At 42.6% G+C, this 18,150-nt stretch overlaps 1 protein-coding gene across 1 annotated transcript in view; it reads left to right on the forward strand.

The window, feature by feature from the left end:
- dnah5l (dynein, axonemal, heavy chain 5 like) overlaps positions 1-18,150 on the forward strand; it is a 367,508-nt gene that overhangs the window by 227,995 nt on the left and 121,363 nt on the right. Inside the window, exons 58-59 of the mRNA XM_072575753.1 lie at positions 1,241-1,521; positions 9,670-9,885. Of these exons, the coding sequence (XP_072431854.1) occupies positions 1,241-1,521; positions 9,670-9,885 (497 nt within the window). The remainder of the gene's footprint in view (positions 1-1,240; positions 1,522-9,669; positions 9,886-18,150) is intronic.

Genomic DNA, 18,150 nt, shown 5'->3' on the forward strand with positions numbered 1-18,150 from the left:
AGCTCCCAGCATGCTGAAGCACCCAGCTAATTATAGGATTAGGGGTCTTGGTGGGGTGGCTCAGTGGGGTGTAAAGCATTGTTCAAGTGGTAAGATAGAGGCTTAAAATGAGAAGGCAGACAATCTGGAGATGGGATGTCTCACTGGTCTCAAGAGTCTGCACAGCTTAAGCTGCTGTCTGTTGTGGGTGTCTCCCTACCTCCCCACCCCCCGCAAAAAAACACACACACACATACTAATATCATTTATTGTATCTGTTGCTCCCGAGGTGGTCTCCTCTACATTGGGGAGACTGGGCGCCTCCTAGCAGAGCGCTTTAGGGAACATCTCCGGGACACCCACACCAATCAACCACACCGCCCCGTGGCCCAACATTTCAACTCCCCCTCCCACTCTGCCGAGGATATGGAGGTCCAGGGCCTCCTTCACCGCCGCTCCCTCACCACCAGACGCCTGGAGGAAGAACGCCTCATCTTCCGCCTCGGAACACTTCAACCCCAGGGCATCAATGTTGACTTCAACAGTTTCCTCATTTCCCCTTCCCCCCACCTCACCCTAGTTCTAAACTTCCAGCTCAGTAACTGTCCCCATGACTTGTCCGGACTTGTCCTACCTGCCTATCTCCTTTTCCACCTGTCCACTCCACCCTCTCCTCCCCGTCCTATCACCTTCATCCCCTCCCCCACTCACCCATTGTACTCTATGTTACTCTCTCCCCACCCCCACCCTCCTCTAGCTTATCTCTCCACGCTTCAGGCTCACTGCCTTTATTCCTGATGAAGGGCTTTTGCCCGAAACGTCGATTTCGAAGCTTCTTGGATGCTGCCTGAACTGCTGTGCTCTTCCAGCACCACTAATCCAGAATCTGGTTTCCAGCATCTGCAGTCATTGTTTTTACCACACGGCATAGAGGCTGCATACTGGGCCAGCAGGTTATCCCATCTTTAAATTCACCAGTGGAGAAATATAAATACGTGCATGTCATCCAAATATAGGACCCATGTCTTTGCAGTGTTACAAATAGATTCCTTTATCACTCTGTTTTACTTTCAAAAAAAACATAACTGTGATAATATTGTTATAAGGAATCTATTATACTGCTGACTGAAGCCTTAAGATGCGCCATAGCAATATTGATCTTAAAATGTATTGATTTTTAATGTTCTGAATTAGATTGTCAATTTAGTTTAAGAAAACTGGCACTTGTTTCCACTTAAACTGTTGTCCCTTTTTTATGTAGGTCTAGCAAAGCTAATGGAAGCCGAGGTGTCAGTGAATGAGCTGTCCAAAGAACTTGTGATTAAGGAAAAGGACTTGGCAGTTGCTTCAAAAAAAGCAGATGAAGTTCTCGAGGAAGTGACTTTAAAGGCCCAGGCTGCCGAAACAGTTAAAACGCAGGTTCAAAAAGTGAAAGACAAGGCTCAGATAATTGTAGATGAAATTGCAGCCGACAAAGCAATAGCTGAGACGAAATTGGAGGCAGCTAAGCCTGCTTTAGAAGAGGCAGAAGCAGCTTTGCAGGTTTGTGTCCTAACAATATATGTCAGTGCCTTGTGCGCAATCAGATTTACTAATTCTGAACTGGCAAGGTCAAGCACTAAAGTAGTCAACTATTAGGCATGTGTTAACATGAATTTATTTTCCAATCCTTCCTTCTCAATTATTCTATTTCAATATCCACAAAAGATGATGTTGTTGATCTTTACATTTTCCCTTCAGGGTGAAAGAAAGGAAACAATTGTTTTCTGGCACCACATATTTATCAGGCTTCTATTAAAGAACTTCTCTGAGCACACCATGTATTTTTTGAGAGCCTGTTACAATGGGTGTACATGCTTGGGATGGGAGGAACAATTTGATGCCTGTAGAACTTAAAAAATGGCACAAAGTATTTACATTGTTTGCTGTCTGGAATTCCATGATCTTATCAGAATTTTAATAAAAGTGCAATCTTTTCTTGGGACAATTTATTAATAAAACACTGTATACAACTGACAGACCATAATACAAAGAGCCAGAATTAGGCCACTCAGCCCATTGCATCCACTCTGCCATTCAATGAAATTACAGCTGATTTGATAATCCTCAGCTTCACTTTTTTGCCTTTGCCCCTTACCCTTGCTTCCCTTACTGATTAAAAATGACTCTCTCAGCCTCGAATGTATTTAATGACAGCCTCAACAACCCTCTGTGGTTAGGAATTCTATAGGTTCGCTATCCATTGAGAAAACAAATTCTTCCTTATTCTGAGATGATGCCGTCTGATCCTAGACTCTCCCTCAAGGAGACACAACTTTTTGTCATCTAACCTGCCAATTTCTCCAGCATAGAAATGCACGGGGAACACACAAATTGCAATGGAGAGATGCAGCTAAGTAAATTTGGAATTGTATATTTTTCATAACCATCTATTTTCCTACAGTTTTATTGGCCTTGTTATATTCATAAATAAACGTCACAGGTTCAGAAAATGAAATACTTGGGACACTGAAACCATTGCATTTGGTTCTTGCTCCAAACTCAGAGCTCTAGCATTTGCCTCCATCCCTCTTCTTGACGATGGTGAAGATAATCTTAAATTGAGCAGTCTGTTCTAAGCTTTGACATCAAGATTGATCCTAAGATGAGCTTTTAGCCATCTATGTGCACCATCAGCAGGGACATCTATTAGACAGTCATAGAGTCATACAGCATGGAAACAGTCCAACTGATTCATGCCAACCAGGTTACCTAAACTGAACTAGTCCCATTTGTCTGTATTTGGCCCATACCCCTCTAAACCTTTCCTATTCATTCACCCGTCCAAAGGTCTTCTAAATGTTGTAATTATTTGCTGTCTCCACCAGTTCCTCTGGTAGCTCATTCCATACATACACTATACCCTCTGTGTGAAAAAGTTGCCCCTTAGGCCCCTTTTAGATCTTACCCCTCTCACCTTAAACTGATGCCTTATAGTTTTAGACTCCCCCACCCTAGTTACCTTATTCCATGCCCCTCATGATTTTATGAACTTCTATAAGGTCAGCCCTCAGCCCTTGACCTTCAGGCTGGATAAGACCCTAAGAGGTTGGCACTTCTTGACATAAGCTGAGCTGAAAACCTGCCTCAGTGCTTCAGCACTTTGTTCAATTTGTAAATTAAGATAGTAAAAGTTTCTTTTTATTCTCACTTCCTCACTTCTTTCATTTACTATTGATGATAACCTATACCCCTGTACCCAAACCCATGGCTGCTCATACCCTTTTGCCAACTTACATATCTCCCATGGTCCTTCATATCCAATATGCCTCCAGTCATCTATATGATTCGTTACAGACATAGTCACTCCAGTGCCAGTTCTTATCCCTAACTCACCACTGTTGACTTTCCCAATTCATGCCAATTCAAGTATTATCTAATTTGGGTGTTAATCAGGAGGCATTATCTCTGGAAATAAACTTAATAATCTATTGATGATGTCGCTATTGGGAAAAAATCAAACTCTTATTGCTACAAAACATTCAGCATATTGATTTGCTTCAACAAATTCCTTCTGAAAATAAACATTTTGCTTCAAAGACTTTTGCTCTATGACTTACATCAGTTCTGATGAAGAGTCTACATCAGACTTGAAACATTAACTGTGTTTCTATCCACAGATGCTGCCTAATCTGATGAGTTTCTCCAGCATTCTCTGTATTAGTTTCGTATTTTCAGCATCTGTAGTGTTTTCCCTTTCTGTGAATAAAAAATACACTTAACCATTGTCAAGTATGTCAACATTTCCATTCAATAAGCAGTTGGAGCTGTCCATCACTAAATACCCCATTGTGAAAATTATAGCTTGGGAAATCAGTCACACAGCACAAATCCTATAATTGTTTTAAATAAATAAACATTTTGAAATACCTAGCACTGTTTCTTTTTTTAAAAATATGAATGGTTTGGACAGTTTTTTGATAACTTTTCAGCCTCAATGAGTTTATGCACTGCTTATGCACAAACATGTCTTTTCACAACCCCAAAGTCTGCAGTATCTCCATCAAAAGGTATTTTACCTGTCCCAAACAGTGACTTAACTTCACCAAAAACATCCTGGATCCAGATCCAAAGGGATATCTGCCTATCCAAAAGGGAAGAAATATTTTATATCTCTCATCCTCACATTGCCTCACATCATTACTCTCCTGACACACCCATGTCAACACATGCAACTAAATGACCCCTCATTCTCCTATGCCAACTTACTGACTATTTCTACCTACCACTGCCTTCCTTGTCACCTACAATACCAAGTCATTGAATGGTCACAAGTACACATGCACATATATTCTACTTTGAAAATTTCTACATCATCTACATCTACATCTACATCTACTTGATTGAGATAAGCAATCTCAGTCTCTAAATACAAGTTTTGGCATTTTTTGATAGCTGGTACTTGGTAACAGGTCAGCACTTTCTTATGCATTCATAAAACGTGGATATCTCTGGCTTAACCAGAATTTCTTGCCTGTCCTTAAATTTGTCTTGACCCAAGTGACTTCCTGGGGCCATTTCAGAGGAGAGATGAGAGTCAACTATATTAATGTGGGTCTTGAATTACGTGGAGACCACACCAGGTAGGGATAGCTGTTTCCACTCCCTAAAGGGCACTATTGAACCTAATAGGTTTTCTGATGTGACAATTGACAATGGTTACAATGAGGCTGGCATTTTTAATTACACATTTTATTGAATACGAATTTCAACATTTGCCACAGTGGGATTTGAATCATTGTTCACAGAACATTAACCTGGGTCTCCTGATTACTACCATGACACAAACCCCTTCCCTTATTGACAAGTTGTGACAAGGTGGACAGCTCTATTGGGTTTAGGCATTGTTTATATACAACCTTCTCCTTAGCCAACGTTCCCAAAAGCTGCCTGATTCCCACGCAAAGGATTTGTGGCACCTATATAATAAAAATAAAGTATTTTTAATGAATATGTTACTAACCTTTGATCTTTTATTAAGTAGAGACAGTGTGTCTTAATGGCACAATTATATGCAGTGAAACCTTCATTTATTCCTTAGCAGCTGATTTTTGCTGAAATCCATTTTGTACTCCTGAAAATAACACATTTTGTTGAATCATTTCATCTTCACTCATCAGGACATTTCACAAGAATAGTAATTCGCTTGAAAAACCAGCATTTATACTGAGAAGAAAGTGCTGATTGGTTGGCAAGTGGACTCTGATTGGTAGGGGTACTGCCATTTAGAATGCATCCTTTAAAATACATTCTGCTTGTGAATACAGACATAGGCAAAGGTTCCCACATCTCATAAACAATAAAATAGAAAAAAAAATGATAGGGCAGGCTTGATGGACTGAATAACCTTTTCCTGCTCTTGTTTCTTTTGATTTTCTCATAACAGTTGGAAATGATTCAGTGTTGTTTTAGTTCCATAAGTTATTTAAATTTCAGTTCTCAACCTTCAGCTTTGGTCGTCTTGTTCTGAAACTACTTGATTATAACAGCAGGCCGATGAAGGGCTTTTGACGAAACGTCAATTTTACTTCTCCTCGGATGCTGCCTGAACTGCTGTGCTCTTCCAGCACTACTAATCCAGAATCTGATTTCCAGCATGTGTAGTCATTGTTTTTACCCTTTATTCAATAACTGTCAATTTTCTCACACTCGTAATTTTTATGAAGTTGACATTGTGATCATTTGTGTAACTGCTACAGTGGTCACATTGCATCTGCTGCACTACATGCTGGGAAAATGGAGAGCTGTGCTTTCTGCTAACGTCAAGTGCAGCTCAGGTATATAATTTAAATATGTTTTTGCACCACTGGTGCCAGACACAGAGAATATGGCTACCTGTAATATTTTGGAATAGGAGCTGGCACCTCCAGTTAAAAGAGAGCAAGGCAACTTTGAAATGAGGCTGCATCAGGAATTAAGTTTTAACTTTTTTAGGATGAATATCAAAGCAAAACCAACATGGAAGAATGAAATGGAGTCTGTAAACAAATAGCTGAAAGATGTTGGAATAGGCACCTCTTACCCTTTTTGTGAAGATAAAAATCAATTTACTTTGTCACTGGAATGGAGGCATGGAAGATCCAGTAGTGTAAATACTGACCTTTACTTCCACAGCATGAGCTACCCCTTTGATTACAGGTGTCTGTAAATCTGTCACCAAGAGATGACATATCTATGTGTCATCTTGTCTACTTTTCACAAAATCCCTTGATAGCAGCACCCTGTACTGCTGTAACTTCCCTATCTGTGCATTTCTCTCAAGCTCTACAACACTTAAGTTTTGATCTCTTGTGTATCACCAACTTCCTTTGCTCCATAATTGACAGCTGAGCCTTTAGCTGTCTGGTTGCTAAGTACTGGAATCCTGTCACAAATAGTTATACCTATCTCTTCTTTTTTAAGATGCTGCTTAAAGGCTGCCTCTTGGATCAGCCATTTGAATCTTTGTCTTAGTGTTCACCTTCTTTGGCTTGGTGTCAGTTTTTATCTGACATGCTCTTGTGAAGTGCTTGGAGGTATTTTAAGCTGCTGAATGTGTTCTGTAAATACCATTGGTTATTGTGGTAATGAAGCAAGGATGCCAACGAAACTCTTTTCTTCTGAGATTGCCAGAAAGAGATTCCTGTGACAGTAAATCCTCATGCAGGGGTTTGCATGAAGCTAGTTGCTTCCAGCACCTATCTGCCACTGAATCATAACATAATTTGTTTGCATAGACATGGCTGATGTTGCTGTCTGTCAAAGATTGCTGCTGTATGTGAGTTTTATCTCATTCCAACAAAAATAGCAGCCTGAGCAACAGAGGTATTTACACTGAGAGTGGATGTGAGCTAATATTCCTCCATATCCATCATGAAATTGTGATTATCACCTAAATTCTAGATCTGGGTCAGGTTTCCCTGATATATATTGTCTCTTATAATACCTTATTCCTTTCTGCCCTTGCATCGAAAGGCATCCTGCACTGTGGTGCCATGATAAATTTGATCACCTACACAACTATGCTTCTCCGCATTCATACAGTAGTCAGCATCTCCTGTTCTGTTGGGATAAGGCTTCTCCATCACTATATGTTGGTCCCCTATAACTGCCTGACTCACAATCACAACTACCTGACGTTGACCATTGACCCCCTCTGAAGTTCTGCTTATCCTCAGGGATGCGAAGGTCATCTTGTTAACTTCCCAATGACTTGTGATGCCTGCAGCTCAAACATTAGCTCGATAACTCTGAGTTGAAGTTGCACAAGCTGCAGACAGTTACTGCCAATGGAGTTGTCTGGGATTACGTCCCAATCAGTACATTCCCATATGCTACTCTCAGGACACATCGCCATCCCTTATCCTGTTCCCAGATTGCTATTGTCAAGCCAGAAATGCATTAATGTGATGGGAGAACTGTGACAATTCAACATATATCTTATGGAAGATCTCATATAAGACTATGGGCTGGAGCAGATCATTGCAGACAAAACTCTTGCCAAATGAAGCTTAATATATAAATTGAATTGCCATCAAAGAAATACGATTAACAGTTCCTGTTGCATTTCCATGCCAACCAATCAACAGTCTCTTCTCATACTGTATACATTGTTGCTGCCTTTCTATTATTGACTTTTTGTTATGTTTCAGTCCTGATGAGTGCAAGACAAAAAGCTTCAATGTCTTGCTTTTTTAAAGTGATATTTAAATATGTAATAGTTGATGAGAAAAAGCGCTAGAAATCTGTTTCTGTCTTTTTACAACCTTTTAATGTCATGTTCTAATTGTAAAAAATTGTTTTCAAAGTTTGGGAGAAGATTTGTAGCTCGGGTGCTCATTGTTGTGGTTCTGTTCACCAAGCTGGGAATTTGTGTTGCTGACGTTTCGTCCCCTGTCTAGGTGACATCCTCAGTGCTTGGGAGCCTCCTGTAAAGTGCTTCTGTGATGTTTCCTCCAGCATTTATAGTGATTTGTACCTGCCGCTTCCGGTTGTCAGTTCCAGCTGTCCACTGTAGTGGCCGGTATATTGGGTCCAGGTCGATGTGCTTATTGATTGAATCTGTGAATGAGTGCCATGCCTCTAGGAATTCCCTGGCTGATCTCTGTTTGGCTTGTCCTATAATAGTAGTGTTGTCCCAGTCTAACTCATGTTGCTTGTCATCTGAGTGTGTGGCTACTAAGGATAGCTGGTCATGTCGTTTCGTGGCTAGGTGGTGTTCATGGATGCATCAAGACACTGTTCAAAAGGGCCACAACACACTGCAGTACACCAGAACTGCAAAAAGAAGAAGAAGAAGAAGAATACAATGTATTCGCCAAAAACGGATACCCCCGCAATATCATCAATAGATGCCTAAGGGAAGGACAATGGAATGAGGACATGCCACAACCCAAAGGACTAGCCACACTACCATACATCAAAAACATTTCTGAGCTGACAGCCAGACTACTGCGACCACTAGGACTCATAACAGCACACAAACCAACAGCCACTCTCAGACAACATCTCACCAGGATGAAGGACCCAATACCCAGCATGAGCAAAACCAATGTAGTGTACAAAATCCCATGCAAGGACTGCACAAAACACTACATAGAACAAACAGGAAGACAGCTAACAGTCCGCATCCATGAACACCAACTAGCCACGAAACGACATGACCAGCTATCCTTAGCAGCCACACACTCAGATGACAAGCAACATGAGTTCAACTGGGACAACACTACTATTATAGGACAAGCCAAACAGAGAACAGCCAGGGAATTCCTAGAGGCATGGCACTCATCCACAGATTCAATCAACAAGTACATCGACTTGGACCCAATATGCCGGCCACTGCAGCAGACAGCTGGAACTGACAACCGGAAGCAGCAGGTACAAATCACTATAAATGCTGGAGGAAACATCACAGAAGCGCTTCACAGGAGGCTCCCAAGCACTGAGGATGTCACCTAGACAGGGGACGAAACGTCTGCAACACAAATTCCCAGCTCAGCGAACAGAACCACAACAAACAATTGTGTGTTTGCTTAGATTTCCTGAGTATGAGTTGGCAGATGGACCAAACAAATATTGTATATCTTGGACATACCACGGCAACAATAATTTTCCTTAAATTCATCATTCAAAGTTAATTTGAGAAACTATGTGGATAAATTTTAATTTTTGCCACAGATTGACTGCGTTTTAGAGCATGTGCATTTACATAACACATAAGCGTGAAGACAGTGTCCGAGGAGCAGGACAGTTACACTTTTGACTCTGATCTCCAGCATCTGCAGTCCTCATTTTCTCCCATGAAGTCAGTGGTTACCCTGTGATGTATTTATATTAATATGCATTTTGCAGTGTTGCAATAAGAATATAAAATGAAGAACTGTGGAAATCTGAAACAAGAGCAGTAACTTCTGCAGAAACATAGCAGGTCTGGCAGCATCTTTGAAGAGAATACAGTTAACATTTCAAGTCCAGTGATTCTTCTTCAGAATTATTTCTTGAGCAATTTCTGTTTTGGAACATTAGTGTGCTGGATATATACCAGTGTGCTTAACTAGTATATTAAACAGTAACTTAACAGAATCTTTATTAGTGATTGTTTGCATTGTTAATGAATGGGATTAGAAGTCTTTAACTGAAATAATAATATACATTGCTTTAAAATATTTCCAGACTATCAAACCTGCTGATATTGCCACAGTGCGCAAGTTAGGCAAACCACCTCACTTGATCATGCGAATCATGGACTGTGTGCTGCTTCTCTTCCAAAGAAAAGTAGATTCTGTGACTCTTGATCCAGATCGACCTTGTGTGAAACCTTCATGGGGTGAAGCTTCAAAGCTGATGAACAACGCGTCATTTCTTAACATGTTGCTGACATTTGCAAAGGTAATAAACCTTTCCTGTCATTTTTGTCTGTGTGAGCTGATTTCAGTTGTGAATTATCAGAATTTAAATCAATTTAGTTAAAGTTTGGAACTTGATTTATTATACTCTGGTCAATCGCCTTTAACAATGAAGAACCTTTACACAGTGGTGCATCCAGAACTGAAAGGTATCTTATGACTAATCTAAGGTCTCTGGAGATGCCCAAAAACTGGATTCACTATTATCTCCAAATCTCTACCAATTAATTGCATGTATGGGGAAACTAATCAACTGTTTCCCATCATTCAACAACTACTCTGTTGATGGAATTAAGTTGTCAATTGAAACTTCTCACATCTAAAAATAATCTACTGAATGTACCAAGCAAAATAAGAATCTACTATTACTGGAGATATTAGAATGTCTAGTTAGGTATGTCTCTGTTGTCTGTCCAAAGGAGAAAATGACCTTGTGTCACTCCCTGGTTCTCTCCCTGTTGTCCTGTGCATTCGTTCGCTTCAGGTAATAATCCAGTTTCACTAAAATATCTGAATTGAATCTGCATCCACTCTCAGACAATGCATTCCAAATCCTAAATACATGCTGCATGAAAAAGATTTTCCTCATGTCTCCACTGCTTTTATGCCAATGTTTAAAAATCTGCTCCTGCTTGGCTGTGATTCTTCTACTGATGGGAACACTTTCTCCCTATCTGCTCTGTTCAAACCTTTCATGATTTTGTATAAATGCTGGTAAAATTCAGCAGGTCTGGCTATATCTGTTGAGTGAGATACAACGTTACTTTTGTGACTCTGACGCGGCTTCTTAAGAACAGTCTTTATGGCACTCCTCCCATTGTATTCTCCCACTCCCTGCAAGCCAAAGTACTGCCCCCTGCTGGGACTTCGAGGAATTTCTGGTCCCTCTCTCCTCTTTAAAAGCCAATAATGCGCCCAGTGAAATGCTGGCAGGTCACAGCTTTCCTGCATGGTTTGTTTATTTGTCCTGGACATGTTGGACAGAGAATGATTGGTGCTGTGCTGGGAGAATGGGAAACTGTATATCAATGAGATGAAATTAAGTAATACTCAGGATGTTAATACATGCAAGTAGGCCACTTGTCACTCACTGGTGAGAATTTCATCTCACGATTCAACACTTGGTTGGAAAATGGGATTTTTGCTTCTCACTGGCCATCTCATGTGATTCTGCCAAACCTTTTGGCATGGCCCATGCCATTCAGTGGCTGGGAATTTATTTATTTTGATGTGTCTCAAATGCAATCAAAATTTTGCATTTTTTTTAGATCATCCACATGTGTAAGTACATTTAAAAAACTGTTGGATAATAATATTTGCAAATTGCAGTGATCTGATGTCATGTGACTGCATACAACATGTCCAGATTTCATATGCATTGGTTTTGGACCTCTAGGAATTCATCAAACCTGAACTGGTGACCATTTATGTCAGCAGTGTAGCTAATGTGCTGTGGACAGTATGGGGAAATAAATGAATAAACTCTTTCAAGAAAGTGTTGGATAGAACTCTTAAGGATAGTGGAATCAAGGGTTATGGGGATAAGGCAGGAACAGGATACTGATTGAGGATGATCAGCCATGATCATAATGATTGGATGTGCTGGCTCGAAGGGCCGCATGGCCTACTCCTACACCTATTGTCTATTGTCTTTGCAACATTGATGGGTGACTCTGTTAGTTGCATCATTGGTCGCATTTGGAATACCAACAACATTGACATCCATTGATTAAATTTAATAAAAGGAAAGTATTTTGAAAAGTATGGAAATGAAATACATTGGAGTTAATGAGAAATACATGATGGTTGGAATGGGGCACGATGATGAACACGACAGGAAGTACGTTGTGACAATTAAAAACATCAGCAAGGCAGCCTTTGTGTGGAGCCACTGAAAATGGGGGAGATACTAAACGAATATTTTGCATCAGTATTTACTGTGGAAAAGGATATGGAAGAGATAGAAAGTAGCGAAATAGATGGCAATACCTTCAAAATGTCCATATTACAGAGGAGGAAGTGCTGGATGTCTTGAAACCCATAAAGGTGAATAAATCCCCAGGATCTGATCAGGTGTACCCTAAAACTCTGTGGGAAGCTAGAGAAGTGATTGCTGGGCCACTTGCTGAGATATTTGTATCATCGATAGTCACAGGTGAGGTGCAGGAAGACTGGAGGTTGGCTAACGTGGTGCCACTGTTTAAGAAGGGTGGTAAGGACAAGCCAGGGAACTATAGACCAGTGAGCCTAATGCCGGTGGTGGGCAAATTGTTGGAAGGAATCTTGAGGCACATGATGTACATGTATTTGGAAAGGCAAGGACTGATTAGCGATAGTCAACATGGATTTGTCTCACAAATTTGATTGAGTTTTTTGAAGAAGTAACAAAGAGGATTGATGAGGGCAGAGTGGTAGATGTGATCTATATGGACTTCAGTAAGGCATTCGACAAAGTTCCCCATGGGAGACTGATTAGCAAGGTTAGATCTCACGGAATACAGGAAGAACTAGCCATTTGGGTACAGAACTGGCTCAAAGGTAGAAGACAGAGGGTGGTGGGGGAGGGTTGTTTTTCAGACTGGAGGCCTGTGACCAGTGGAGTGCCACAAGAATCAGTGCTGGGTCCTCTACTTTTTGTCATATACATAAATGATTTGCATACGAGCATAACAGGTACAGTTAGAAAGGTTGCAGATGACACCAAAATGGGACAGCGAAGAAGGTTACCTTAGATTACAACAGGATCTTGATCAGATGGGCCAATGGGCCGAGAAGTGGCAGATGGAGTTTAATACAGATAAATGTGAGATGCTGCATTTTGGGAAAGCAAATCTTAGCAGGACTTATACACTTAATGGTAAGGTCCTAGGGAGTGTTGCTGAACAAAGAGACCTTGGAATACAGGTTCATAGTTTCTTGAAAGTGGAGGCGCAGGTAGACAGCATCGTGAAGAAGGCGTTTGGTATGCTTTCATTTTTTTGGTCAGAGTATTGAGTACAGGAGTTGGGAGTTCATGTTGCGGCTGTACAGGACATCAGTTAGATGATGTGAAACTTGAAAGGGTTCAGAAACGATTTACAAGGATGTTGCTAGGGTTGGAGGATTTGAGCTATGGAGAGAGGCTGAACACGCTGGGGCTGTTTTCCCTGGAGTGTCAGAGGCTGAGGGATGACCTGATGGAGGTTTACAAAATTTTGAGGGGCATGGATAGGATAAATAGACAAAATCTTCTTCCTGGGGTGGGGGAGTCCAGAACTAGAGGGCATAGGTTTAGGGTGAGAGGGGAAAGATATAAAAGAGACCTAAGGGCCAACATTTTCACACAGAGGGTGTTATGTGTATGGAATGTGCTGCCAGAGGAAGTGGTGGAGGCTGGTACAATTGCAACATTTAAAAGGCATTTGGATGGGTATATGAATTGGAAGGGTTTTGAGGGATATGGGCTGGGTGTTGGCAGGTGGGACTAGATTGGGTTGGGATCGCTGGTCGGCATGGTCGGGACCAAAGGGTCTGTTTCCATGCTGTACATCTCTATGACTTTATGACTCTATGAAGGAAGGAAAGTGGGTGAGAGAGAAAAAAGATGAAGTATTGAATTGAAAATGTAAAGTAGGCAACTGATGGAGTTCAGAACCATAAAAGGGCTTGAGGTGCATCATTTTCTGTTTGGAACATTTGATTGCAGATTTGAATGTTGTTGTCAAGAGGTATTAAAATGTGTGTTAATACCTTCCAGAGTTTGCTATTAACACAGTAATGTGATTTTGAACCAAATTGTTTTTTTCTTCAAGTGGTTATTTCTTTTTTCACAATTGATGCCATTATTAGTGAGTTTTGAGAAGATTTGTAGCTCACGTTGAGGTTCTAGATATAGGTTCGCTCACTGAAAGGTTCATTTTCAGATGTTTTGTCACCATACTAGATAATATCATCAGTGAGCCTCCAGATGAGAAAAGGAACAGCTTTTAGGAAAAGTAGGATGCCAGCTGGGAATGTGCTGGGTAGATGTTGATTGCCACATGATTAGGGATATGGTGGCAGATATATAAGGTGCCAGCTGGGCAGGTAGTAATGTAGGTAGGTAGGGTGGCAGGTAGGAAAGGGGTGTGATACTAAGTAGGTAAGTTGTCAGGGTGCAAACTGACAAAGCAATTGGCACAGCGTTTAGAATAGCTGATCAAGTCTGCCCAGGGTGCAGTTCGGTTGAGTTGAGGTTGGGGAGAAGGAATAGTGTCAAGTCGGGTCTGACGGGAGAGTGTCCAGTCCAGCCCAGTCCACTGCTGGGGAAAGGGGTTATGTCTGATCCAGCACAGGGAAGGGAGCGACAGGTCAAAGTCAGGGCATGTAAGAGGTATGGGTTGCTGCTTGTTTGTCTGTGAGGTAAGTAGTTTGAATTTGAATTTCAATGATTTATTGTCACTTGTATTGAACAAATAATTAGTGAAAAGTGTAATATGCCACCATGCTCCTGCACCATTTTGACTTACAGAAGATATTAAGATATAAAACCAAAATTTAGATATAAGACTTAAATATAATTTTAAAAAGAGTAATCTTTCTCTCTTCTTGTGCTCGACAATGGCGGTATCTCCACAATGGGCTCTGGGCCCACCAACGCCCCTATATCATAGTCCAGTTCAGGCATACCAATTAAGGTCTACCGCATCACTGCAGCTGAAGCCCAATATCTCCAATTCCAATACCAACCGCAGAAGCCACTTTTGTCGATATTGCTGTGATGCACTTCTGCCACTGCCAGCGTGAGACCCAACCAATGTCGAAGTTGCCAATCCTCAGGTGCCATTTTTTGCTGCTGGGCCCATGTCACTGATACCAATACCGATGCTGGGTCTCATGGTTGCCCCTTTGCCAACTCGTCTGCCATCATCTTAGAGAATCTTCTGCCACAATTCCACACTGGGCCCATTCGTGTCAGCCTGGGCCCACTTGAGCCTGCGCTGCACCTACTGGAGTCTGCAATGGGACCACTCAAGTCCTCACTGTGCCCACTCCAGTCCATGCTGGGGCCCACTCGAGGCCATACTAGCCCACTCAAGTCCGCAATGGGCTAACTCGAGTCTGAACACACCAGATGGCCTCCTTCTTTAGAGACCGCAATTTCCCTTCCCATGTGGTTAAAGATGCCCTCCAACGCATCTCGTCCACATCCCGCACCTCTGCCCTCAGACCCCACCCCTCCAACTGTAACAAGGACAGAATGCCCCTGGGTGCTCACCTTCCACCCTACCAACCTTCGCATAAACCAAATCATCCGCTGACATTTTTGCCATCTCCAAAAAGACCCCACCACCAGGGATATATTTCCCTCCCCACCCCTTTTCAGCTTCTGCAAAGACCGTTCCCTCCGTGACTACCTGGTCAGGTCCACACCCCCCTACAACCCGCCCTCCCATCCTGGCACCTTCCCCTGCCATCGCAGGAATTGCAAAACCTGAGCCCACACCTCCTCCCTCACCTCTATCCAAGGCCCTAAAGGAGCCTTCCACATCCATCAAAGTTTTACCTGCGCATCCACCAATATCATTTATTGTATCCATTGCTCCCGATGCGGTCTCCTCTACATTGGGGAGACTGGACGCCTCCTAGCAGAGCACTTTAGGGAACATCTCCAGGACACCCGCACCAATCAACCACACTGCCCCATGGCCCAACATTTCAACCCCCCCTCCCACTCTGCCGAGGACATGGAGGTCCTGGGCCTCCTTCACCGCTGCTCCCTCACCACCAGACGCCTGGAGGATGAACGTCTCATCTTCCACCTCGGAACACTTCAATCCCAGCATTGTTCAAGTGGTAAGATAGAGGCTTAAAATGAGAAGGTAGACAATCTGGAGATGGGATGTCTCACTGGTCTCATGAGGCCTGTAAAGGTAACACCCTTGCCCTACAAGAGTCTGCACAGCTTAAGCTGCTGTCTGTTGTGGGTGTCTCCCTACCTCCCCACCCCCCGCAAAAAAACACACACACACATACTAATATCATTTATTGTATCTGTTGCTCCCGATGCGGTCTCCTCTACATTGGGGAGACTGGACGCCTCCTAGCAGAGCGCTTTAGGGGACATCTCCGGGACACCCACACCAATCAACCACACCGCCCCATGGCCCAACATTTCAACTCCCCCTCCCACTCTGCCGAGGACATGGGGGTCCTGGGCCTCCTTCACCGCCGCTCCCTCACCACCAGACGCCTGGAGGAAGAACGCCTCATCTTCCGCCTCGGAGCACTTCAACCCCAGGGCATCAATGTGGACTTCGACAGTTTCCTCATTTCCCCTTCCCCCACCTCACCCTAGTTCCAAACTTCCAGCTCAGCACTGTCCCCATGACTTGTCCTACCTGCCTATCTCCTTTTCCACCTATCCACTCCACCCTCCTCCCTGATCTATCACCTTCATCCCCTCCCCCACTCACCTATTGTACTCTATGCTCCTTTCTCCCCACCCCCACCCTCCTCTAGCTTATCTCTCCATGCTTCAGGCTCTCTGCCTTTATTCCTGATGAATGGCTTTTGCCCGAAATATTGATTTTACTGCTCCCTGGATGCTGCCTGAACTGCTGTGCTCTTCCAGCACCACTAATCCAGTAACTCGAGTCTGCACTGGGCCCACTGGAGTCTGCACTGGGCCCACTTCAGTCCGCGCTGGGCTCAGTTGTCACCATTGATGCCGTCACCATGACTGAACTTCTCACAGGAAGTGAGTAGATGAAGAAACAAAATGGGAGAAGAGGGAAAAAAAAGTGTAAAGAAAAGCAAATGGAGTGGAGAAGCCCCAGGCTCAGAATCCCTACTCTGCTGACATCCCACCGGAAGGATGGGGTCAGTTCATTAGTTGCTCAGGAGTTACATAAAGGTAGTTAACTGTCTACCTTTTCCTTAGGAATTAATTTGCTCAATTTCATTGTAACCCTCCAAATTTTCTGATTTGAATGGAGATTTTCTAAGGGTTCCAGATGTAATTCATTTTCCCTCACCACCTGCTGCAGACCTGGTCCAACAGCTCGATCAGTAATGCTGTTGCCCAGACAGTTTGGTGATGGACATTGAAATCCACCACTAGCGTACACTTTGCACCCTTGCCACCCTCAGTGCTTCGTCGACGTTTTGTTCAACATGGGAGTGATTCACCATCTGAGTGGGGATGCTATGTGGTGGTCAATAGGAGGTTTCCTTGTTCATGTTTAACCTGAAGCCATGACACTTCATGGGGTCTGTAGTTAATGGTGAGGATTCCCAGGGCAACTCCTCCCTACCACTGTGCCACCACCTCTACTGGGTCTATACTGCCATTGGGACGGGACATATCCAGGGATGGTGATGGTGATGGCAATGTCTGGGACATTGTCTGTAAAGTGTGGTTCCATGAGTACAACTATGTCAGGCTGCTGCTTAACCTGCCTGTGGGACAACTCTCCCAATTTTGGCCCTAGCCCCCAAATTTTAATGAAGAGGTCTTTGTAGGGTTGACAGGGCTGTTTCTGCCATTGTCTTTTCTGGTGCCTTGACTGATATCAGCTGGTCCGTCCGGTTTCATTTCTTTGTTTATACGTCATGGTGATTGATAGACCTGAGTGGCTTGCTAGGCCATTTCAGAGGGCAGTTGAGAGCTGACCACATTGCTGTGGGTCTGGAGTGACATGTAGACCAGACCAGATGAGGACAGCAGATTTCCTTCCCTGAAGGATATTAGTTAGCCAGATGGGTTTTCCTGACAATCGACAATGGTTTCATGGTCATCAATAGATACTTAATCCCAGATATTTTGTATTGAATTTAAATTCCACCATCTGCTATGATAAGATTTGAATCTGTTCTTTCACTTATTATTTTCTTAAGAGTTTTTTGTTTGTTTAGTCTCACATTGTGTATGGTTGGAACCTCATGTTGGAACATTTTGGATTCTTCCTGCACCTCCTTTAAGTTATTTGAGGCGTATTCACATTCCAACTGTGCATTAAGACCAAAGCAATTTCTTTTCACATTGAGTTTAAGTAGTAATGGCCAAATTCCAGAAGAAAGTTGAGTAAAACTAGCTTTTCCACAGAATCTCATTCTGCTTTATCAAGTCTGGCCCTGACTATGGGTTCACCTCGAATGGTTCATACTAGTGCTACATGTTTAATATAAATGAGTCTTAAATATTCAACTTTCCACACAATTCAGTCTGTAAATACTGTAGTCTCATATCATTTACACCTCAAAAATCCACATTCACTTCAGTATATTC

This window comes from Chiloscyllium punctatum, chromosome 8 (genome assembly GCF_047496795.1).
Source record: "Chiloscyllium punctatum isolate Juve2018m chromosome 8, sChiPun1.3, whole genome shotgun sequence".
NCBI lineage: Eukaryota > Metazoa > Chordata > Chondrichthyes > Orectolobiformes > Hemiscylliidae > Chiloscyllium > Chiloscyllium punctatum.